At 53.5% G+C, this 24,599-nt stretch overlaps 1 protein-coding gene across 3 annotated transcripts in view; it reads right to left on the bottom strand.

Moving 5' to 3' along the window:
• Nucleotides 1-23,679, bottom strand: part of TMPRSS6 (transmembrane serine protease 6) — a 36,075-nt gene extending 12,396 nt beyond the window's left edge. The window contains exons 1-10 of one of the 3 annotated variants that reach the window (XM_053582604.1): nt 23,473-23,679; nt 20,496-20,692; nt 17,403-17,536; nt 15,885-15,952; nt 15,168-15,352; nt 14,853-14,894; nt 8,524-8,728; nt 6,563-6,699; nt 5,139-5,251; nt 4,720-4,829 (exon numbers count right to left, since the gene is read on the bottom strand). In XM_053582604.1, the coding sequence (XP_053438579.1) occupies nt 4,720-4,829; nt 5,139-5,251; nt 6,563-6,699; nt 8,524-8,728; nt 14,853-14,894; nt 15,168-15,352; nt 15,885-15,952; nt 17,403-17,536; nt 20,496-20,691 (1,190 nt within the window). In that variant the 5' untranslated portion in view covers nt 20,692; nt 23,473-23,679. The other 2 variants (XM_053582603.1, XM_053582605.1) reach the window with 2 other exon arrangements.
• Nucleotides 23,680-24,599: the final 920 nt, after the last annotated feature.

Below are 24,599 nucleotides of genomic sequence, written 5' to 3'. Positions count from 1 at the left end.
CCAGGGCTTGGGGCTGGGAAGGTGGGAAGGGCTGGGGTGGGGATGAGGAGCCAGAGCGTCAGGGACTTTGGGGGTGTTCCCACACTGTCACAGAAACTGTGGAGAAACAGGGAAGGGATCAGAGGGGGCAGAGGGGAGAAGAACTCTCCGACCTAGCAGAAACTGCCTGCAGGGCTGCGTTGTCACCTGAGCCTTGGGCAGGGACTCTAAGGCCCCAACACCTGCCAACAGGATGCTCTCTCTGTTGGGCTCTGGGAAGAACACCAGAACCACCCCCAAGGCTCAACCTGTCTGGCCTGGGCAGCATTTAGTTCTCTCTCTGGAGGCCTGGGGGCAGGGCGGAGCGGGTGGAATTCCTGGGGTAAGCCTCTGCTTTGTGGGGGCCGCACGAGAATTCAAGGCAGCAGCTGCAATCTACTGATTCAATCTGAGTCACTCAACTTAGAGAGGATCTGTTTAGTCTATGCAGTGCTAAAAAAAAATTATGTTTAATTTAGTTTCCAGCTAATTTCACATAATAATCTAGATTCTTGCTCTTCCTAAAAAATAAGCAGCCCTGAAGGCACTGGCAGGGCACATGGGGCCTTTCCCCTCCTTGCCCTCCCTATGGAGCCGCTCTGGGAGGAGGTGGAGCTGGCCTGGCCCTTTCCCCATCTAAGTTTCTGGTTCCTGCCTCAGAGACTTCGGGGGGAGGGTGCACAGCCTTTGACTCTCCAACCCCTCCCGTCTACCAAGTGCTCCCCACAAGCTCTCCCCAAGAAGAACCAGCCATCTGAAGGCTGTGATGCCCGCCCACTTGTCTCCGCTGCCAGTGCCGAGTGGCTGAAGGCACACTTTCTCACCATGTGGCCTGTCTTGCTTTCCCACCTCTTGGATTTGGGGAATATTTCTTTCTTGCCCCTCCCAGTTAGTAAGTAGGGACCCTGTCAACCTTCTTGCACATTAGCAAGTCCACCTGGAGGAATCTGAAAAGTACTGAATGGATGGATGGACAGATGGACGTAAGGGTGGGTGGAGGGATGGACGCACGCCTGAATGCTCTTTCCTAAGGACAGGTTGAACTGGAAGAAGGACCAGAGAAGGAAAGCGCCACAGAAGAGAGGGGAGAGAACAGCATCCACCATGGTGGCCAGAGAAATGGACCTGCAGTTACAGAGCTGAGTTTGAGGCCCGGCTTTGCCACAGGTATACACTGTGTGAGGCTGGGCGTGTGGCTTTACCTCAGCCAGCTTCAATTTCCAGGTGTGCAAAATGGGGGCAATCATGTCTTCCCCGTAGGGTGTTTTAGGGCGTACAGAAGAACACGACTGCTTTGGAAGCACATGGCTGACTCTGTCAGGTCGTGAGCTCACCTGGCTCCAGCTGCTACATGGCGAGCCACAGGACAGGGTTGGCACTGGAAGTGCCCAGTGAGTGTCTGTGCTCTAGGCAGTGCTGGCCACCAGGGCCTCTGGAAGGACAGGGACCAACCCACAGCCAGATCAGGCCAGAGAGGCTCCAGCTGGCCCAGGGAGCCTGTGATTCTGCCTGTCCCCTTTGGCCAGGATTGAGTGGAAATGGTGGGGCGGAACACAAGAAAAGTGATGTCACAGGAGAGGAAGCTGGCGAGAGGCAGGTTCCCAGAAACGGGGAAGCCTGAGCTGCGGTGGTGCCCTGGGAGTGGCTTCTGTGACATTGAGCAGCTGACGGCCAGATCTCTTGAGGCCAAGTCTCCCCACAGTTTCCAGACCATTCCAGGGCATAAAGCCTCAGCCAGGGTCCAGTGGGCACAGAGAGGAGCTGGGTAAAAAACAGGGAGGTCAGGGTGGGGACAGGCATGAAGGGCTCAGAGGAGTTGAGTGATGTGCCCAAGGGTGCCCAGCTAGCAGTAGGCACCCAGGCCCTTTCCTGGTTCCTGTGCAGTCACCTAAGGGTTAAGATCCTCTCTCCTAAAACCTCATGCCCCCAAATTTACCCTTCCCCAGACCTCTAAAGTCTTTGCCACCCACATAAGCAGATTTCCAACAAATGCTCCTTCATACAATTTCTCAGTATCTACGAAGGATGATCATTATCAAAAGGGTGATGTCTAGAGGAAAGGGCTGGCCCAGCGCTCACAGCCTGCAGCTGCCACCTCTGCCTTCCCTGCCACCGTCAGACATGTCTTGGAGAGGGAGAGAAAGCAATTATCGCCCTGGAGACCCCAGACTGTTGAAGAAGGTCTGAGATGACAGGGCTGGGACTGCCCAGGCTTCTCTCGGAGCTGGTGGGAGAGCCACAGAAACCATCATTTCTCCTGCCAGGATGTGGACGGGTTGGTTAGAATGGCTGAGTTAACAGCTGGCATGGCTGCTCAGAGACTGGGGGACGAATCTACGTGAGTGTGAGCGCTGTACTCATGTACACACACACACACACGTGCACATATATGTGTGGACACATGTCCACAGACACACAGACATGGTGGGAACAATGGGTCCTATCAGGCTTCACTCACCCATCTCTTGGCTATATCCCAAAGACCATCCCACCACTTTTAAAAGTGGAAAAGACAGGGTAAGAGTCCCAGTCCTTAGCCCTCTCTAACCTCAGTTTCCCTTTTTGTACAATGGGTGAGGGTTGGGCATCGTGACCAGTCCCACACACTCTACTCAATGGTGCTTAGAGACACTAGGGAGACCCCTCCAAACCCATTGTCATAGTACCTAAAGTCCCACCATTATGGCATCATTCCTTCTGAGACTATCTCCATCCATGCTCCACATATAAAACACCCTCTGTCATTACCCAAGGGTAGCTCATGGAGTCCATAGTGCCCTAATACCCAGACCCCTGCCCAAATTCTCCCGGTCCTGCATCAGAGAGAAGGGAAGAGGGCTCTCCTCTGGGGAGCACGGTGTGGCCAGTCCTGTGTCCTGCTGTTTGTGGATAGTGATGGGAGAGACCTTGTTTGCAGACTCACCTTCATGCCACCTAATCCCCCTGAGCCTTTGTTCACTTCTTTGGGACAGAAACAATGAAATTGACCACCCAGGTTTGGGGCCAATGAATTGAGTGCTCCATGCTGAGCACCTAGCTCCATGCTGTTGTGCCCCTGGCACTGAGGCCCGGCCTCTGGTGGGGCAAAAGCGGGGGTGTCAGACCCAGGACTTCTCGCTCTCCTTCCTAGGACTCCCCGAGATATCCAATTCAGCTCTATATTGCAATGGGGGGGAGGGGTGATAGGAACACTTGTTATCATTCACAGAAATGTGAATCATGGTTTAATCTCAGGTCACCCCAGCTGAGGCTGAGGGGCGGACCCAGCCATCCCAGGAGGAGAGCAAGGGGCCCTAAGAGAACGAATGAGGGATCTGGGCAGCCAGGCCACAAAATGCCCCCTCAACAGCACAGGCCTAAAGTCATAACTTGGCTACTTCTCCTTCCTTTTAACCACAGTCCTTGATAAATTTCAAAGTTTTTGAGAAGGAGCAAGAATGAAGCAAGCATTGTCAATCCCTGTTATCTTTTGTCTGGATGATCCTTTGGAATAAGATCAACCAACAAGCAAATTATCAGTGTTGGAGAATTGGAACAGAAACCCCAGAACTGAATAGTCTTAGAACTTTCCAATTCTAGCATCTTCCAATGCTGGAATCTTGAATGCTCAAAACCTTGAAGCCAAGAAAGGAAGCATGTTGCAGCCCAGAATTCAGCCTCCCAGTCCCCAGAATCCAGGGTTGGGAGAGAGGGCGGGGCCCAACCTGCTGTTAGATGTGGGATCTCGTCTTAGCGTGCCTATCCAAATGGCCCTTCTCATCCTGGACTACAAGTGAGCACAGTTCTCTCTGGCCTGAAGACAGATCTGACTTCAAGATCCCTCCTCTCTCCCCAAACCTCTGCCTCCAACAATAGAGCCACAGGGCTCTCTCTGCTCCCTGTACCTGCTCCCCTCTCCCCAGACCTCCCCTGTGGGTGTTGCCACCTGCACCTGCACCCCCACCCCCGTGGGAAGCCCCAGCACGGCATTTAAACACAGAGTCTTCTCCATCTTAAATGTCCCTTCCTTGGGCGGCGCCTGTGGCTCAAAGGGGTAGGGGGCCAGCCCCATATGCCGGAGGTGGCGGGTTCAAACCCAGCCCCAGACAAAAACTGCAAAAAAAAAAAAATATATATATATATATATATATAAAATTAAAAAAAAATGACCCTTCCTTGAAGCTGTCAGGACAACCCAGAAGGTATCTGACAGTCCTCATACTACTGTCCAAACCCCAGTCATGGCTGACCCTGAGGATGTCTCTTTACTCTGCCTGTCCCCACCATCTCCTATCCATCTGCCCTGCAGGGATGCGGGGACGCAGCATACCCCTGATAACCACCTTCCCTGTAGAAGCAGCTGGGGAGGCACAAGTGGCCATCTGGCTGTGCAGCGAGCAGCGGTTGGGAACAGGTACCCCTGCCATACTCTGTGTGGTTTTAAGGGCAAGGCACTCAGTCATCTGTGAGTCCAAGACTCCCACATCATCTCAGTTAAGGATCCGGGGTGCACCCAAGGAAATGGGACCATTTGCTCTGAGCAGGATCAACATCCAAAGTGTCTGACGACCAAGTATTTGTCTGAGACTTTTGGAGCAGGTGGAGGGGAGGCTAGGACCAGGGCCAGGACAGGGGCTAGTGCTGCCCCTTTGAAGTCTGAGACTTGGCCTCCCAAGAGGATAGCTGTAGGGGAAGAAAAAGAGAATGGGGGCCCTGAGGTACCTCCTGTTCTGGATTGTCCACTGGCCCTGGGTACACGGTAAGTCATATTTCTGCCTCCGGAGCGCATAGGCATCAAACCAGAGGGCCAAGCCGTAGTCCAGGGAGGGCACCTAGGAGGGAGGAGCAGGTCATCCTGTAGCGTGTGTGTGGCCAGTGTGGGGGTCCAACTCCCCAGGCAACACAGGAGGAAGGAAGCCTACTGACACAGAACCCCTGCTGGGCCCAAGGTCTGTCAGTCACTCAATCAACAGGCATTGCATGACCCACAGAGGAAGAAGGCTTCAGCCATACCCACTATCTACCCTGGCAGGATTTGTACCCCGGGGTCAGCCTGTGGATGCTTCAGCAGGGGCAGGACACTGTGACCCTCTCCTCCCATGGGGTGCTTCAGCCCAAGGGCAGGCGGGCTGGGGGCTCACCGTGAGGTGCCAGGAGCAGTGGGTGCTGGGTGAGTAGTAGCTGGGGAAGTATGGGGTGCTGAGGACACCCTGTGGCTCCAGCCTGCCCTCCAATGTCAAGTTCACCTCACAGCCTGAGCCGGAGAGAGGCCATTACACAGGGCCCCACCCAGGCTGCACCTCCCATTCGGCAGAGCCACTAGTAACCCCACCTCCCTATCACCACTACCAGTAAGGCCCAGTGGTTGAGTGTGGCTGGGTGAACTCAGGCCTCAGTTTTTTCATCTGTAAAATGGCACAATAGCAGTACCGACGCTTATAGCCTAGCATATAGTAAGTGCTCACTACATGCTCGCTATTGACAATGGCACAGCACTCAATAGAGTACGGAATGCATTCACAACTGCACAAGCCTCACAGTTATGGTCGATGGGGGCTCAGAATTGTTCCCTTTTTTTTTTTTGAGATAGAGTCTCACTCAGTAGAGTACTGTGGCATCACAGCTCATAGCAACCTCAAACTCTTGGGCTTAAGTGATTCTCTTGCCTTAGCCTCCTGAGTAGCTGGGACTACAGGCACACACCACAACGCCTGGCTATTTTTTGGTTGCAGCTGTCATTGTTATTTAGCAGGCCCAGGCCGAGCTCCAACCTGCCAGCCTCAGTGTATGTGGCTGGTGCCCTACTCACTGAGCTATGGCGCCAAGCTGATTTGATCCCTTTTTCAAGATGGGTTTCAGAGAAGAGGAATGACATATTGGGGTCACACAGGGGAGGCTAAGGGGCTGAGGGCCTAGGTCACTACCCAGGAGAGGGAGGGGACACCGAGCAAAAGGAGCAGAGTTGGGGGAGAAGCAGCCCTTATATGCCGTCCTCCCTTCCTGCCCTGGCAGGGCTGATCTGGAGTGTGGGGCAGGGTGGGCTTTCTGGGAAAGGGGGAGGGGAGGGAGACCAGAGGCCTTGGCCCTTCCTACTGTGTCACTGCCCCTCCCCAAGTGCCCTACACCCTGACCTTGGCTATGAGAGGATTGTCTGGGGCTGAATGTGACAAGTTCTCAGGCCTTCTGCAAACAGACCCAGGTTCTGGGCTCAGCTGGCCCTGGATGTAGAAGGAAGAGGCCAGGAAAAGAGCCAGGGAGGGGACGCAGGCCCAGGACGGGAGGAAAGAGAAACCCAAATCGGGAGAAAGAGGAGTGAGGGTTGAGGGAGTGGTGAGAGAGGAAGAGCCTAGGGAAGAGAGGAAGGAGAGGAAGAGATGGAAATGGAAGTGAGAAGGGCGGGAGGAAAAGGCCCAGAGTACCGGGAGGAGAGCCAGGGAGCTGCCAGAACCCTCCCCCTCCCCCATCCCACTCCAACTATGGTAGAGAAGGCGAAGGGTGAGCCCTGGGGAGGACCCTGGGGTTCTCCCACCCCCCCTCCCCTACCCCGGGAACACCACCCCCTCACCCCGGAAGGCCACAGGCTGTACAGAGAGCACGAAGGGGTCATAGTAGCTGTGCAGGCCCTTCTTCCAGACCACCGCCATGACGGCACCCGATGCCAGGACCTCCACCACGGGCTCCTGGCGGCTGCAGCCGTAGACCCTACGGAACAGAAAAGTGTGGCAAGGGTGGGTCTGGGTCTGGGAGGGACATGGCAGGGAGCGTGGCAGGGTGGCTGCCAGAGGGACAGAGGAGGGTGGATGGGAGTCTGCGCACCTGGATTCCAGGCCTGGGTCTACAACCAGACTGGTGTGTGTCCAGGCAGGTGTCTACCCTTTTCGGGCCCCAGGGGACTGACTGAAAGCCCTCCAAGGACCAGAACAGCTTCTCAGGTGGAAGAGGTGGGAGGTCACCCCCTCTTTTGCAGCTTACAGTTCAACTAGGGCATTTGGCTGCAGTCCCACAGCACCCTCATTACCCCCCTCTGAATAACCTGTGACCTGAGCGCTCCTGGCAGGAAGATTAGGTAAGGTCCACCCCCTCCAGCTGCTCACACCCCAACTCCTCGTCTTGTTTGAGGCTGAGATAGGGAGAAAGCAGGTGTATTGTCTGGTGACCCCCAGGGTACCCCAGGAATCTACCCACATAGTTAAAGTCAGGTGAGGGTCCCACCTCCTCCGCCTTCCCATCACCACCATGCCCCCACCCACGGCCTAGCATATCTCTGGGGTACTTGTTTGAGGAACCCCCAGTCTTATCTGACCAGTCATTTTAGACCTTCTCCAGAGGTCCACGACCAGTGAGCTGCTGGAGGCCACCGTGAGCAAGGGTAGAGCAGGGCCTGGCAGCCAGGTCCCCTCGCTAACAGCAGGCTCACGGAGCACTCAGAGAAGCCCCAGGGGAAGTCCCTGAGCATCCCCGCCTTCCCCAGACTTGGAAGTCAGAGGTGTGCATCTTCTCTGCACTTCCCAGAGCCCTCCAGGAACTCAGCCCACGCATGCCCCAGATTGAGGTCAGCACACAGCAGGGCAGCAGGAGGGAGGCAGATGAGTGAGCAGCCCTGGGGGAGGGGGAGGGTACCCTTGATCTGAGTGATCCGCTCTGGTCCCATCCCCATCTGCCTAGGAGCTGGCAGTGAGACAAAAGAGGCATCTGCCTGGCGCCTGGCACAAGGTAAGTGAGAGCTGCCCACCCAACATGTTCCCCCTGACCTCCTACAGAGCCTCCCCCCAGCCTGTAGGGGGCAGTGGCTAGGCTCCTGGAGGCCAAGGCCACTTCCTCTCCCTCCTTACTGCCTGCCCTCTGATTCTGGTCACTTCCGTACTCCACACTAGGATCTTGCCCTAAAGCCCTGATCGTCTGCTCAAGAACTTTCAATAGCTTCCCATTTAACAAATATCAAATTGCTCCTGCCACTCAATCCCTTCTGTGGCCCAGTCCCAGGAAGACTATGTATAGTAATAATAATAAAGGGTGGCATTTACTGAGCACCCACTATGTGTGAAGAGCATGGCACAGGGAGTCTGGATTACAGCCTCCAATAACCCTCCAAAGGAAGCATGATTGTACACCCATTTTACAGGTGAGAAAATTGACACTCAGGGAGGCAAAGTGTCAAAGGCAAAACTTTCTATATTGTGCCCATTTTCATGACCTGGGCTGGCACACAGTTAGGAAGCCAGAGTGGAGATTGGAAGTCCAGGGCTGCTGCCAAACTCTGAAACATTCCGACAAACCTTCTTGTCTCCCAGAGCTGAACCTCCACTGCTTTGTTACAGACAGGGAAATGTGAGGCTCAGAGAGGGGAAGGGACTACCCACAGTCCATGACCATTGCTAGCCTCCTCTCCCTATCCCTCTAGACTAGCTGCCCTCTACCCATCCTGTCTCCCAGATACCCAGGCCCAGGATCACACAGCCCCTGTCTCAGACTCTGGGTGTGATCTTTGATCTCCCACATCACCCACCCACCTTGCCAGGGACTCACGAGGTGATGAGCCTCTTCTCTAGGGGCCCAGCTGCATCGAACATTGCCAGGCGGTCCCGGCACTCAGCCAGTCTCCACTCCAGCCGGAGTTTGAGCATGAGATCCTTGGGGCCCTGCAGGTGCCACAGGCAGCTGGAGGCCAGTTGGTCGGGACCCTTCAGCCAGAGGACCTGGCCCAGGCTTACGTAGCTGTATCGATAACAGCCTGGAGAGGGGAGAGGGGCAGAACCCCTGACTCCTGTGAGCCAGAAGGAGAGGTCCAGGGGAGCCAGGCCTGCTTAGTCCTCCCAGGCTGTGACAGGACAGGGGAGGAGCCCAAGGGGACAGCCAGACATGCTCTGTCCATCTGTCTCCTTCCCTCTGCTTCCCCTGTCTAGTCTCCTCATTCATTCATTGGTTCCATCATTCACTCACTGAGCAAACACCCTCTGAGCTCTCCCTGCCAGGTGAGTGCCCAGATAAAGGTCCAGTTGCTATCTGGGAATGTGGAGAACAGCGGGGACAGATACAGAAACTGGCAGAAATAGCTCAGGAAGTGAGGGGTCCAAAGCCAGCCTGTGAGTCAGGGGTATCCTGAGGGTCACGGAGCAAGACGCCAGGTGAACAGGGGAGCTTTGAGGACTCTGAGCACAGGACATGTGCAGCAGGAGGGCAAGCTGGAGACAGGAAGGCAGAGCCCAGATCACACCCAGGACAGACAGTACTTTCTACTGCGGCCACAGGGAGCCATGGAAGGTTAGGTAGGGCTGGGCATGCTCTGGCTGTTCACAGACTCCTGGGAGCAACACTGGGGAGGCTGGGAGACAACTGAACTGGCTGTGCAATGAACAAGGTGAGAAGGGACAAGTGTTTCACTTCTGGGGGAGAGATGAGTGTGCACCCAGGATGGGTCTGGGACGCAGCCCCAGGGGAGGACATGTGCTTTGAGCTAATGATGATGGGACCCTGAGAAGAAAACAGGCTGTGCTGTGCAAGCATTTGCTACATGGTGGGCACTTAGCCGAATGCTTCACAAGCGCTATTTCCCTGCTCATGACAGCTCCATGAGAAACTTTCTATTATTGTGCCCATTTTCACGACCTGGGCTGGGCAGATCTGGATTCACCTAATCATCACCTGATCTTTCCCAGACCTTAGAATGGGGGCAATAGCACCACCCTTGCATAAGCCTTAGGGATGACGTGTGCTCAGGATAGGGCCTCACAGTAGGAACACACATGGCAGTGACTACTCTTTGGATGGGTGTCAGAGAGGGAGGAGGTGGGGCTGGGGAGAAAGTCCTGTGACCGCTCACCCTGCAACTGACCCTGTTTGAGGCCTGGACCTGGCCTGTCTCATGGCTATCTCACGAGGCCTCCTTCCTCATCTCCCCAACCAACCACCAGGGAGCCTCCTCTCAATCTACTCCCTGAGCTTTGATGAGCTGATAGAACTTGCGAGCAGTACTTCCCACATCCTGGGTTCATTCATTCTTAACTATTGTGGAGTGGCTGCTGAGTGTTTGATCACCCTGGCACCAGGGTCCAGCAGTGGACACATCCTCTCCCATGGCCCACGCGGTATCACATTTAAACCTCCCCTTAAGCCTGTGAAGCGGGAGGTTGGGTGTTCTGCCAGGAAGTAGTAGGGATTAAGGCACGAACCAGGGATGTGGGAGGCAGCCTGGTGACTCCAAATTACAAAACCCGTGTTTTCAGTTATTTCCTCTGCTTTTAAAATGTCTTCTGTGAAAGGTCACAGTTAAGCAAAGGTCCCTTCTGTCCGCTTGGTCAGCCTGTGGGCTTCCCCCAGGGCTAGCCATCTGCTGGACTCCTAGGCATTAAGGGGGAGGAAACTGGAGCTGACAGGCAGCGTTTCATAACCCCACACCACTGCCCATCAGACACGATAATAATAACCCCTGTCCCCTCCCTTCTCTGGGTTCTGAGGACCCAGAAGGCAATGGGGGTGAGTGTGCTTTGCTCTGGGGCTGCTGCCTGTTGGTCTGCTCATTCCCAGCTGGACATCCTGACTGCAGCGGGGAGCTGACCTCCCCAGGCATAGACCTGTGATACCTGCGGGAAGGGTCAGGGCTTCTGATACCTGCCTCCACCAGCAGCTGGGGAAGGGGTCCTGGCTGCGTCTAGGTGCTTATGTTCTTTAAATTATGCTCCAAGCTAATGCTTTGCTCTTGTTATTTTAGTAAAATTTTTGAGGATAATTAAGTGTAGAGGTATATTCTAACCTCTCTTGTTGGTCCAAAATATGTTTGTGGGGGCGGTGCCTGTGGCTCAAAGGACTAGCATGCCGGCCCCATACACCAGAGGTAGCAAGTTCAAACCCAGCTCCAGCCAAAAACTGCAAAAGCAAAAAGAAAAAAGAAAGAAACATGTTTCTGGGACCTGGCAGCTCTGGTCACTGGCAAAGAGAAGGGGCATGTCTGGTGCGTTCTCTCTAGGCCTGTGCACAAACCATTCCCTCTGCCCAGGGCGCCCTCTTCCCTCATCACCCTGACACATTCCCACCTACCCCCATGCCTGAGTCTGCCGCCCCCTCCATGAAGTCTTCCTGGATCCCCAAGTCAGGAGCAACTCCTTTATCCCTGGCTCCCAGTGCACTGTGCTGAGTCCGTAAAGGAATGTTCCTGCTTTGGATCACAGCCCCAGCTGGCCATCTCTGTCCCCATGGCAGATGATTCTCTCTGGACAATGCCTCTGGGGCCGCTTATCTCAAAAGGGCACTTGAAATATAAGAATCCGTTTATGTGTCTATCTCTGGGCTCAGAACTCCTCTGAGGGCAGGGGTGAGGACATGGTCACCCGGCATCTTTAGTGCAGGCGCAGAGGAAATGGTGCTCAAAATGTCTACTTGTCATTTCTGCCCCTCAGACTCTTCTCTTGGAGAGCACGGCTCTGGACCCGCACCGAACCAAACACTGATAGTTACAGAGCAATGGGGACACAGGGACACAGGGTGCGGACACATGGTGCAGGCCAGGGTAACACGTGTACCCTTGCAGGGTGCAGTCACATGCAAATGAGTACATACATGTGGACACAGTGGTAGCACCAATTCCTCAGGCAGTCCAGCCAGGCCAGGTGGGGGCAGCATAGTGGTGGTGCCACCCTAACTAGGTGTGGGGCCGACCTCTCCAGTTCCCTCCTCCTCATCCCCCACTGAGGCCCAGCAGATAGCTAGACCTGGGGCAGCCTGAAGGTTGAGGGGCCTTTGCTCCTCTGTGACCTTCCAGGAAAGGCATTTTAAAGCAGAGAAAGCCAGACCTTGAGAAGATAAAGCATGTCCAGAGTCAAGCTGGGAGAGAGGGCAGAGCTTAGGGAGTTTGCTTGCTTGCCATTTTCACTATCAAGACAGCCTTTCCCACCCAAATCTCAGCCCATCTCCTGGGGCTGCAGAATGAAATGTAGATTTTGGAACAGTGTAGATTCTACATTTAATTTATTTTCCATAGGGTTCTTGGGAGCCCCAGCGTTTGAGAACCACTGTTATAAACCACAGAGTAGGGGGAATGGCCTGAAGTTCTAAAAGCCATCCAAAAAAATTGTTCAAAACTCAGAAATAAAGACTACTTACGGTGAGCCATTTCAAACCCATGCTAGAGCAGGGGTTGTCAATATGGTGCCCCCAAGGGGGCCCTGAGACCCTTTCAAGGGGAACTCAAGGTCAAAACTATTGTCACAACAAGACTAAGGGATGTTCCTGTTTGCCTTTTGTACACAGTGGAGTTTTCCAAGGCTGAGGGGCCTGTGGCATCAGAACACACAGAATTCAGAAGCAGATGTGAGCACCCAGCTGTCCCTTAGTAAGCTAGGCACCAAAGACACACATGAAAATGTGTGATGGCGCTGGTCTTCAAAAGGTATTTTGGGCAGTGCCTGTAGCTCAAAGGGGTAGGGCGCCAGCCCCATATGCTGGGGGTGACAGGTTCAAACCCAGCCCTGGCCAAAAACTGCAAAAAAAAAAAAAAAAGATATTTTTATTTTTTGGAAAATGATTATTTTTTATAAAAAATGTATGTTAATATTAAAAGGCTTGTTATTGTTTTAAAAATAGATATAATGAATGAATAAATTTTTAATTTAATTCATTAATTAATTTATTTATTGGTTTTTAATTTTTGCAGCTTTAATTTCTAAGATAAATATTGAGACCTACAATTCACATAAGCTCTTTGGGAGTCCTCAACAATTTCTGGAAGGATCAAGGAGTCCTGAGTCACAAAAAGTTTGAGAGGCATTGCCCGGGATCAGGGGGCAGCAAACTTCGGTAAATATTTTAAGCTTTGAGATTTAAGAGGCAAAACGGAGGCTATTTTATAGGTAATTTCATTAATGAGAGAAAAAAGAAAATTCTATAGGATTTGTTTCAATCATTTAAAAATGTAAAAATCATTCTCAGCTCCTGGTTCCATAGAAAATCAGGAACTAATGGGCAAGACTTGGTGTTGCCAGCTGTAACCCTGACTTACTCTTGTTTTCCAAGTCCCAGACTCTATAGCGTTAGATGTTAATGAAAGGATGGTTTTGGTCTTGATAGTGATATAAGAGAAAAATTATGAACTCGTAATTTTTTCAGTACAAGCTAAAAATCAAGCGCGCGCGCTCTCTCTCTCTGACCTTGGCCTCTCTTGCTAGCAGGCACCCTGTGGGATTCTGTTTTCACAAACCACTGAAAAGAGCAGATGAAAGGAAATGTGAGTCTCTCTTTTTGCACCCACCAGCTCACTACTTTTGAGAACCCGCTTCTCAGGATTGCAGCTCCTGGACAAACAATAGGATGTGAGTGCCAGTTCTCAGGACCAGAAAACCAGTGATAAATATGTCTCCAGTGGCAAGACAGCTGCCTATCATCAGCCGCTAAGAAAACAGGAGTGATGGAGCACTTTTATACTATCCTATGAATTGGGCTACAATGACTTTTTTTCTCTTTGTCCCCCTTAAATTCACATGCCACTTGACCTCAGGGCTGACATTTTTTTTCCTTCTTTGGGATGCCAGGCGGTCTCCCTGTTCTTTTCTTTCTCTTTCCCCACTCTCTCAGTTTCTCTCCCCTTCTAAGGAGATAAAATAAATTTTATACTTTTTAAATCTAAATCTCCAGGCTGCGAGCACCTACTAAGCTTTCCACTTTCCAGTTACAGTTAACATTTAGAAGACTAATAAAGCTGTAAATTATTTTGGTTCACTAGAAAAGATAACACCAAAGCTTAGAGTTTCATTGGCCAGTAGGTAGGACATTAGCCAGCTTCATATCTAAATTGGTAATCTTACTCCAGTAATTCTTTTTATCCACTGCAGATAGATGATAGATAGGGGATAGATCAGTTTCTCGTGTTCTTTACCATCCTACTGGCTCCCTCGTTAATGGACTAAATAAATTTTTGACACATGCTCACTTTATCTTTGTATGAGAGTCATGGTTTTGACTTTTTGAAAATTGACATGAACATCATCACCTCTACTCACCGAGGGAGTAAGCATCTGATCAGAGGGATGAGAAGAGAGAAAGGTCAAAAAGAGTGTAATTAGGATTTACACTCTAACTCCCTTCTCAAGAAGGGGTTGAGGTGTTCACTCTCACAAAGTATCTGGGGAGACCACATAGTGTAGGAGAAATCTGAGAATTAAGGGGCTTGTTCTCTGGATCTTAGGGTACAGTAGCCCAGGTGGTGCACTGCGCAACTCCAGACATTGCCAGTCCCACAGACTACGATGTGAACGTCGCCTCCTGGCATTGTGCAGAAAGGTAGCTCTGCTGGATGTTTTGCTTCTCAGGGCTCAACAGAAGACCATGGGATCTCCTGGAGAAAGGCAAGGGACTCTAACAAGGTGGCACCAGGTGGGAAGGGAGGGCCAATTAGCCTAGCTGTGAAGGGAGCATGTTGGGAGTATTCTTGAATGCAACAGAATTATTACCTCCAAAAGACCAAGTTTTAAACCCAAAGTGACTGATATGCCTTGAGTCGGCAAGATAATTTTCTACGATCAGTGGAAACGGTGGCTTGTGGGCAAGTTGAATCAAGTGATAGACAAGCAGAGTCACGTTATGTGTGACTAAATCTGCAACTCGTCTCACACCCACCCAGGCAACAGATGCACACCCATCTACAAGACACACACATACACACGTGCACAGCACCACCTCCCCTGTCCCCATAGGCCCCATGCCTCACTCAGGACCCGTCTCCCAGCCTGCCACGGCACGCCCTGGGAGACTCCAGGCCAGGGCTCCCTGCACCCGCTATAGGAGCCATGTGGCTCCCTGACACTCAGCCAAGCCAAGAAAAACACCAACTCAAAAGGAAAATGAGGAGAAACATAAAAGTCTCATACCCAGCGTGGAATTCAGTGCAACTATATCTTTCACGCTGGCTTCTGTCAAAAGGAAATGAACAGACAAATAAACAAGGACAAATGAATAAAAATAAAATGCAAAAAAATAAAAAAATAGAGGAGACTATCAGAGCTGACCTTGTCTGAGATTTACCCTAGATGCCCCCACCCCACTCTTCAGTCCTGGCTCTGGGTCACTGGGGAGCCCACCCTGAGTGTCTCCCAGCCCCGGCAGGTGGCTTTCCCAGGCCTTGCCCCCATTTCATCTCCCCCAGCCTTACCAGGCTGACCCCACATTCCCCTCCCAGTACTGACCCAGGATGACCAGGCTCTCGGGGTCCACCTCATACTCGGCCCTGTAGCTGGCGGGGGCCGAGCTGTTGGCCGTGGACAGCAGCTCCTCCACTATCAGCGCCCGTACCACCTCGGGGCCCAGCATTGGCTGGCGGTGCTCGGGGATTTGGAGAATGAACCAGAAGAAGCAGGTGAGGGGTCCCTCCCTAAGACAGGCAGAAGTGAGAGGGGCCAGGGAAGAAGCCTGAAGTCTGGCCTCCGCCCAGCCCCAGGTCCGGTCAGGGGGAAAACCAACATCGGCCCCATGTACACAGAGCGCTTACTACATCCCAGGCAGTGCTCTCCCTCCTTCTGTGCAACCTCTGAGGAAGGTACTTTCACCATTCCCATCTTACAGGTGAGGAAACTGAGGCACGGGAGGTTGGGTTATGCCACAGTCAATGCCATAAGTGGTGGAGCCACTTGCTCTTAATTCTTCCCAATCCTACGTGGCCTCATGGCCCCACCTAATGCGTGCCTGGCCCTTGATTAGCAGTCACGGTCATAACCCTATCACACCCATTCTACAGATGAAGAAACCAAGCTGAGTAAAGGGAGGTCACATGTGGGATGTCAAGTTTCTTTGTCTGTGCCTTAATTTCCCCATTTAAAAAATGGCATCAGAAGCCCACAGGTTCCCCTCCCATTCTTTGAGTCTGAGGTTCTAGCATGGGCTGGTAGGGGCTGGGGACAACTCACCCAAAGGCATAGACAGAGCTGGAGTTGTAGTAACTTCCCAAGCTGGTGCTGGCAAGGAGCTCCTTGAGCTGTGAAGAGGGAAGACAGAGCCCCCTGGGGACCCTGCCTGGGGCAGATAGCGCCAGCTCCCTAACTTTGCTCCCGTGGTAGCCCTGCTTAACACAGGAGCCTACAGGTGGAGAGGCCTGTTCATGGTCAATCAGTGATCCGTGCCCAGCAGGGAGGCAAACCTCACACCCCGCCCACCTTTTTCTCCTTCCCCCACACCTGGCTCTCGCCTCCACCAGAATCCCCAGTGTCCTTTTTGCCCCTTGTCAAGGTCACTCCCCGACTCTGGGTCCCCTCTGCTCCTCCTCCCAGCTGCCTGGGACACAGTTCCTGCTCCAATGGGGATCTCAGCTGGTTGGAGTCTTTGCACATTTCCAACTACAGTGCCAAGGGGGGCAGGGGCTCCTGAGCCCTTTGAATGGCAAGGAAATATTATGGCCATGTTATCTCAATCTCATACCATCCATGGAAGGTCCCTAGGGCCAGGCCCTATTATTACCCCCACTTTATAGAAAAGGAAGCAGAGGGCCTCAGGTGGGGGCCCCCAGAAGCAGACCCTATGTCAGGGACATGAGGCAGTGGTTTATCTGAAGGTAATTCAGAAAAACACTAGTTGGGAAGGGAGAGGCACAAGAAGGGTGACAACCAACACGGGCTGTTTTTTTTTTTTTTTGAGACAGAGTCTCAAGCTGTCACCCTCAGTAGAGTGCCACAGTGTCACAGCTCACAGCAACCTCAAACTCTTGGGCTTAAGTGATTCTCTTGCCTCAGTCTCCCAAGTAGCTGGGACTATAGGTGAACACCCAGCTATTTTTGTTGTTGTTGTTGTTGTTTCAGTTGTCATTGTTGTTTTAGCTGGCCTGGGCTGGGTTTGAACTCAGCCTTGGTGTTTGTGGCCGCCCCCTACTCACTGGGCTACGGGCCCCACCCAGCCAACACGGGCTGTTAAGACATGGGCTTGAGCTGCTGGGTATCTGAGGCTCAGCCCAAGAGGGCACCCTGGGAAACGGCATGGGACAGCCTCAGAACTGGCTCCCACCAGGGCCAAGGAACTTGGGGCATTTATCCACCCACTCCCGCTCTTGTGGCTGAGGGGTGCCGCTGAGAATAACTCCTGGGCACTCTGGCCTACACTGCTGGGCAGGGGTCCTGCAGCCTAAGTGGAAGGTGCTAGCAGCAGACCAAACCCATGCACTGCTGCTGCCCAGTGAGGGAAGGACAGGTGGGGCTCCCACAGCAGCAACTGCTCTGCCCTAAGGCCACACATTCTCTGTCCTAGTGAGAGGTACCAGCAAGCGCCCACTGACTTTCCCGCCACCCTAGCCCACGTCCCTTTCCTGGTACACAGAACAGGCCTGCTCCCGGAGTGTGCTCCAGATGGGCTGCCCACTGGCTTGACCTGATTGGACCCCTTCCCCTCCGTTCTTGCTCCCTCATTCCCTTCATCTCATCTTTAAAATCCTTTCCTACCATCTTCTGGGCTTTGGCGGTTTCACTGCGAAAGGCACTGGACTCCCGGTGGATGAAGTCCTGAGAGAAGTGGCGATTGAGCACGCGGAGGCTGCCCGCGTACACCTGGCTGACTGTCACCTCTGCCTTGTACCCTGCCCAGGAAGAATACAGCAGGGTTAACAGAGGAGGCAGGTGAGAAAGGCTCCTGCTTCTCCCATGCCATCTCCTGCCACCCCCAACCTCAGTGACTCAGCCTCCATCATCGTCTTTGTCATTGGCATTTGCATCATGGCCATCCACAGTTCCTTGGATGACAAACTGGCTGTAAGGTGCCAGGGAGGAGAGAGGTCCATAGATGATGGTGGCTCACAGGTTCACAGTGAAAGGCTGACACAGTGACCAGGGCAGGACATGAATGGCAGGAAGTCCAGGAAACCCATACAGAGGCAGGGGGCCAAGGTCGTGGGTCAGCATCTCTATGTAGCCTTCCATTCACCAGGTTTCTAGTATGAGCTAAGCACGCACTATGTGGGGTGCACTAGTTGGTCCTTATTCCAGTAACCGCCCAGCATGTGGGATCCATTCATGAGGAGGGCCACCAAGGAAAAGCACGGGGTGCCATTAAGGAGATGTGATGAAGAAACCCAGCAGGCAAGAATGACCCTCCAGCTGAGATGCGAGGTCTGGGGGACCATATGGAGAAGACAAGGGAGGAGGAAGTACCTTTAAGGCCAAAGGGTCAGAATGTGTGCAGGCCCGAGGCAGAGGGGCCCGGTGAGCAGGGGGCTCTCAGTTGGTGTGACTGGAGCAATCAGAGAAGGGGAGGGACAAGAGAGGCTGGGGCGCCAGAAAGGCAGGTTTTAGTCCTTATCTGATGAACAAGGGAAACCACGAAAGATCGGGATGATGTCATCAGATTTCTGCTTCACCAAGACCATTTTGACTGATGGGAAGACAGCAGATTCACAGCCCTGGGTTATACCCCTATTTATTCATTTATTCTTTTACTCACATTTATTGAGGGACTAGTCTAAAGCATGTGCAAATATATCAAAATAACAGCGACAGAAGAATACTGCTCTCCCTCAAGTTCTAGTCCAGTGAGGAAGAAACAAAAAAAAGCATGTTCAGTCTGTACAGGTAGAGCCGGCAAGTGCCATGGAAACCAGGGACTGGAGTGGTGGGAGGGCAATGTGGGGGCCAGGGTGGGGTAGTGTCTATCTTCACAAGTGCAAAGGCCCGGAGGCGGGGGTTTGTGCTATGTTTGAAGAGGGAGTGAGAGCAGGCGGAGCCGAGAAGGGGAAGGGAAGGGCGCGGCCACGCAGGGAGGACTTGGGCTTTTACCCTGAGTGAGATGGGAGTTTCAGGAGTTTTAAGCAGAAAAGTTAGATGACTAGATTTGCTTTATGAAATGGTCCCTCTGCTGTTACACAGAGCAAGGCTCTGGGGAGGCGAAGGCCCGAGGCAGGGAGGGCTGCGGGAAGGCGACTGCAGTCATGCAGGTGAGAGTTCAGCAGCAGGAGCACAGCCTGGTCCCAGTGGGGGAAGCTGCTAGTTCAGATGGTTCCCCAAAATGCCTCCTCTACCCCTGATCGCTGGCCAGGAGGTGGGGTGGTGTGTGTGTGGGGGGGGTGTTGGCTTGCCCAAGCTGAGGTTAGGGAGCACTCACTCATTGGCTCCTCAGTCCCACAGAACTCCTGGCCTTCCAGGCCAGTGCCCCGTGCTTAACCTTAAGATTAATTATCCCGCTACCCAAGGAGGCCTCCGTAGCCCTGTGCTATTTGGGGCGCTGGCTTCCCACCAGTGGTGAAATGCACACAGCATCTCCTCCCTGCCTGTGTTGCTCAGCTTTGAGAAGAATCTCTACGAGTCACTGCAAGTGGGTCCGTGTCTGACTTAGGCTTCCCAACAGCATCACCCCTGGAGGGTGGTTCCAGAGATCTCCACACCCTGACCCCCTTTGGAGCAGAGGTGCCTAGGTAGATTTATCTCCACTGCTCCAAGGCTGATCCCTGGGTTCCTTTTAACAGGCCTGCAATTCCACCGGGGGATTCAGGCAGTGAGATCACTGTCTAACTTGTGCAGAATGTTTAGTGGGGTTAAATGTTTAATAGCTTCTCACTCACTTGGGCGAGCGGGGTAGTCCCTGCTGTGGCTTCCCAGTCCCTCAGCTTCCTCTATCCTAGCACGTGCTGTGTGTTAGTACAATTGTCCTGTTTAACTCCACATCTAAGTCACCAGGGCAGGGCTGGCCCCAGAATCCGGCACACAGGAGGTGTTCAGCACAGAATGAATGAATGGGTCTTCTACAGTGTGCAGGGAGCATTTTTACGGACACCGTCTGTGTGGTTTTTTTATTACTTCCCACTGCCAAGAGCTGAAGGAAAGAGATACTGTCTCCATTGGTTTCAAAGAAAGACAGCAGATGCCCAAGAGCATTTGAACCCACCATGGAAGGCCAGTGTGGGCCCATTTCTCCTGGGGCTCCAGGGGACTGATTGAGGGCTATGATATCAGGAGGGCGGGCCAGGGTTAGAGACACAGAAGAGGCTCCCAAGGTCAGCTGCTCTCTAGTTCTCCCCTTCCTTCCCCATTCATGCTGGGCCCTGGAGACCCAGAGCAGATAGAGCTGTAGTCCCCATCCTGGAGGAGCACCCAGGTTGGATTCAGTGAGCAGAGGCACTTACTGACACCAGGCATCACCAATGCCTCTGGGCCGCCTCCAGCCGAGGGGGGTGGCTCTGAGGGTCAGGGCAACCGAGAATGACTGCAGCAAGGGGAGAGGGCAGTATTCACACTACTTAGGCTTATTGGTTTACAAAAACTGGTGCTAAGAAAGCCCTCCTTTTCCAGCTTGTGGGGAGCTGCAGGGCACTTGGCCCAAGCAAGGAGCAGACCCCAGCCATAGGACCTGGAACAGAGTCCAGCAGCATTGTCACCTTGAGGGACACAGAGGGAGACTCAGAGAGAGGAAGCCTTGCCCAAGGTCACACAGCAAGTTGCTAAGCATTGACAGACTACAGACCTAGGTTCCACATCTGTCCTGCTGTGCCCGCCATGGCCTCCCCAAACCCCCTCCAGGTGCCTTTCCTAGGGGGCCCACACCATTACCTAGGAAGTACCAGAGCAGCACTCCCACTGATGCCAGCACGACCAGGGACAGCCACAGGGGCGCCAGGCGGAGGTAGTTCTGGGCTTTTCTCTTGGTGCCCTCGGGGGCCTTGAACACCCTCTCCGGCTCTGCTTCCTTGCCATCACCTCCATCGCTCTGCCCACCAGCTGCTTGGGGGGCTTCAGCCATGGGCATCCTGGCGGGGAAAGATCAGAGTTGGAGACAGCCTGGCATTTGCGAGGGGGCTTTGCTGAGCACCAACGGTGCACATGAGCAAGACAGCACCCCTGCCTTTTGGAATGGCAGGGTGACAACCCCAGGTGGCAGTGGCAGTGACAGTGGGCACTGAGCCAGCTCACAGAGGAGGAAAGCCTCTTAGAGAGGCTTGCACTCTCTAAGCTGGACTAGCCACTGGACTAGAGCTGGACTCAAGAAGCTCCCCTTCGTACCCTCTTTGCTCTCTACAGTCAGAGGACAGGCAGGTTCAGTGCCTGAATCCATGAGCATCGAGTCCCGAGGCTGCACCTCACAGGAGTACGGGAGGTACAAAGTCATGTAGGTGTCTGTCAGCTTCTCTTCCCCTCACTTTCCTTCCAGAAAGGGAATGCTTTTCTTTCTCTCAATCACCATCATGGCCAATGTCCTTAGCTACCAGAACCTGGAGCCAGCACTGTGCTGGGCCAGGGACTGCCTCCTTCAGGTTTACCATCCCTGTCACCTCACTACTCTCTCAAAGTCTCCTGGGGCTGAGGAAGGGGACAAAATCTAATATTCATTTAATGCAGCGGTTCTCAACCTGTGGGTCGCGACCCCTTTGTAACAATGAAAATACATCACGGCATTAGGAAGGCTGAGAACCACTGGTTTAATGCCTTCATGAAACATTTCACATTTAATCCTCAGGTCCTGGGGATTGGGGACCAATCCTGTGTGTTTTTCTTCCTTGGGCCCACTCTGTAAGGGCACTTTCTGTTCATTATCTCATTTAAAGCTCTGCTTCCTTCTAGAAGTTTCTATGGAAACTGAGACCCAGAGGGCTGTAGCAACAATTCAGTCTAGGGTTTTCCTAGCCTCAGTTTCCCAATGCCATTCGAATATCTGGCCTTCACTACCAGCCGAATTTTACGTATGAAAAAAATTGAAGCCCAGAGAGGCTAAGCCACTTGCCCAAGGTTACACAGCAGGGAAGTGGGGTTTGAGTCCAGGTGCCTGACTCCCTGTTCTTTCCACTATGTTGGGATGCCTCTTGCAAATGAGCTGTTAATTAACAATTAGTGATTAAATAATTACTGAATGTCACCCTTCTCAGTGCTCAGCACTGAAGCTCTGTCTCAGACACATCTAAACAAACATCTGAATGTCTTTGTCCTCCGGGCGAGTTTGCCCACAGCACAGAGAAGGCCCTCCACTCACCCACCTACCACCCAGCAGGTAGACCACTGGGAGGCTTGTCTCCCTCTTACTACATCCATAAATGCCACCTGTTGCTTCCTTTGGGCTCATCTTGGGTTATTCCTGAAAATGTGGCTCCTCCATGATGCTCAAAGTCCTCCCAGATGTGCGTGCGGGGCCCCAGCCTTCCTCTATCCTCCCTGCTCCCTGCAGCTCCTCTTGGCACTGTTCCCAGCTAAGTTTCTCTGGCAGCTAGCCACGGGGACCCTCTGAGTGGCTTCCAACAGATCCAAGGAGCGCAGGAACTGCAGGGCATTCTCACTGGGCAGGGCTGTCCTCTCCACCCTCTAGCTGTAGGATAGTCAGCCCTACATGTGGGATGGGCCCTACTGGCTTTTAGGGGGCCAGGGATTGGTAAATGTACTGCCATGGGTAGGAAAGCCTCACGCACTCCCCCAGTGTCCACAGCATCCCTGGTGAGAAAGAGGCAAGAGACAGGTGAGAAACAGGAAGTGCAGGGCTGCCTCTTTGTCCTGGGCTGGCCACCTGTGTCTGCAGTGGCTGTCCCCCACAACCTGCCCAGAGTGGCTAGACTGGAGAGAACCCAGGTGGTGGGCCAGCTCTCACCCTCTCTCCGCTCCAGGTCCCGTCTCTCCACCCGAGGAGACACACCCCTCTTTAACTCTGAGTGTGGACCACGGAGGAACTGTTTGGGGATGACTCCTAGAGCCATGGGGACTCAGGAACAGAGGCCACAACACTTGCACATGATTTTGACTATTCCCAGTGCTTTATCCACACTGTCATGTGAGCTTTGCACAGAGCCCACGGATTCTCTGGTTATTCCTAATTCTGATCTAGGACCATGGGGGCACCTTTCAGAGAGGCCATCAGAGCCAGAGCAAAGCCCTGGCAGGAGCTACTGTAACTGGGTGTCTCTGAGAGAATAGAGGACTGTGGACATCCCCTCCTCACATATGAACACTCACAGACTCACACACAGGCAGCAGAGACACACCGAGGGCTACACACACATTTATTCATGACACAGAAACTCACGGATGCACACCTTCACTTCATGCATACGTGCATTCACACACACGTGCGTGCACACACACACACACCAACTGGAGCCCGTGAGCCCAGGGTTCCATGCCAAGGTCAGTACATGGGTGCGGTGGGGGGCTCTGTGCCTGTCTCCCACAGCGGGAGGTCAGGGGAGAACCTGGGTGTGGAGAGGGCAGCATGTCTAGTCCTGTGGGGTGGGGGTAGGGTGCTCATCTGGCTAAATTAGGCCTCTCCCCTCCCCCTGTCCCTGCCGGCCTGAATTTCAGGCCACCCTGCAGCCAGCACAGCCTCCACACACCTGGCCTTGCTCCACCATGCCTCCCCAGCCCAGCTCTGTGGACCCCTCACCTTCTGCTCACTGGTCACTCTCTGGCTGATGAGGTCCTGCAGACCTGGCTTCAGAACACCTGATGAGGTGGCTCAGTCCTCAGAGGCCAGGCCTAGCTCTCAGAGTGGACACAGTCACTAGGTCATCCATAGGTCCTGGTCCCCTGTCCTGGAGACCCCCCCACTTACCTTTGGGAGTGGCAGGTAGGTGCAGGGCCTGCACACAGGCCTCAGAAGCCTCTGTTTGTCTAGGCCAAGGTTTCCCAACCCCCGCCTGGCCGGCCTGGCCTGGATCAATGGCCTGGAGCCATGGCCGGGGTGTCTGGCCCTTGTCCCCTGTGGCCTGTGGCCCCAGGCTCCATGGGCTTCCTGCTGGATCCAGGACAGCACTGTGACCAAGCTCACGTAAACAGGCCAGAGGCAGGAGACACGCAGTGCCCGCCCCGTGGCACCCCGGAGGCTGGCGGGCAGGTGCGGGAGACCTGAGCTCTCCCCGGGGGCCGTTGCCTGGTGACATTCCTGCCTGGTTACAGCCCCCGGTCCCCAAGAGCATGAGGTGGGGGAGGCCAGGACTGGGGGCTGTGCAGAGGCCCACGCAGGTAAGAGCAGAGACTCACGTCCTGCACTTACCTGGACAGATGAGACCAGAGGAGCCATGGGCCCAAGAGAGAAAAGAGGGGGGGTTCATGCAGCCTGGGGACAGAAGAGGAGAAAGTGGAGGCAGGGGTGGGGCTTGCCGCCATTCTCAATTTAACTGGGAATTATTTGAATTCCTTCCTGATCCTTAGCAGTGGCCCCTGACCACTGTGGCTCTCGGGCACTCAGGATGTGACTGCACAGGTGAGATGCACGCCAGGCTTCCAGCACAGAGTGCAAACGAAGGATGTAAATTATCCTGAAAGTTTCTATATCGACTGTGTCGAAATGGTAACATTTGGGCTGTCTTGGGTTGAATAACATTTATTATTAAATAGCCGGGTGTTGTGGCGGGCGCCTGTAGTCCCAGCTGCTTGGGAGGCTGAGGCAAGAGAATCGCCTAAGCCCAAGAGTTAGAGGTTGCTGTGAGCCGTGTGACGCCACGGCACTCTACCGGAGGGCGGTACAGTGAGACTCTGTCTCTACAAAAAAAAAAAAACAAAAAACATTTATTATTAAAATTAACTTCACAGCTCGGCGCCTGTGGCTCAAGCAGCTAAGGTGCTAGCCACATACACCTGAGCTGGCAGGTTCTAATCCAGCCTGGGCCTGCCAAACAACAATGACAGCTGCAACCAAAAAATAGCTGGGCGTTGTGGCAGGCCCCTGTAATCCCAGCT

Source organism: Nycticebus coucang, chromosome 3 (assembly GCF_027406575.1).
Source record: "Nycticebus coucang isolate mNycCou1 chromosome 3, mNycCou1.pri, whole genome shotgun sequence".
Lineage (NCBI taxonomy): Eukaryota > Metazoa > Chordata > Mammalia > Primates > Lorisidae > Nycticebus > Nycticebus coucang.
This window is presented reverse-complemented; position numbering and strand designations above follow the sequence as displayed.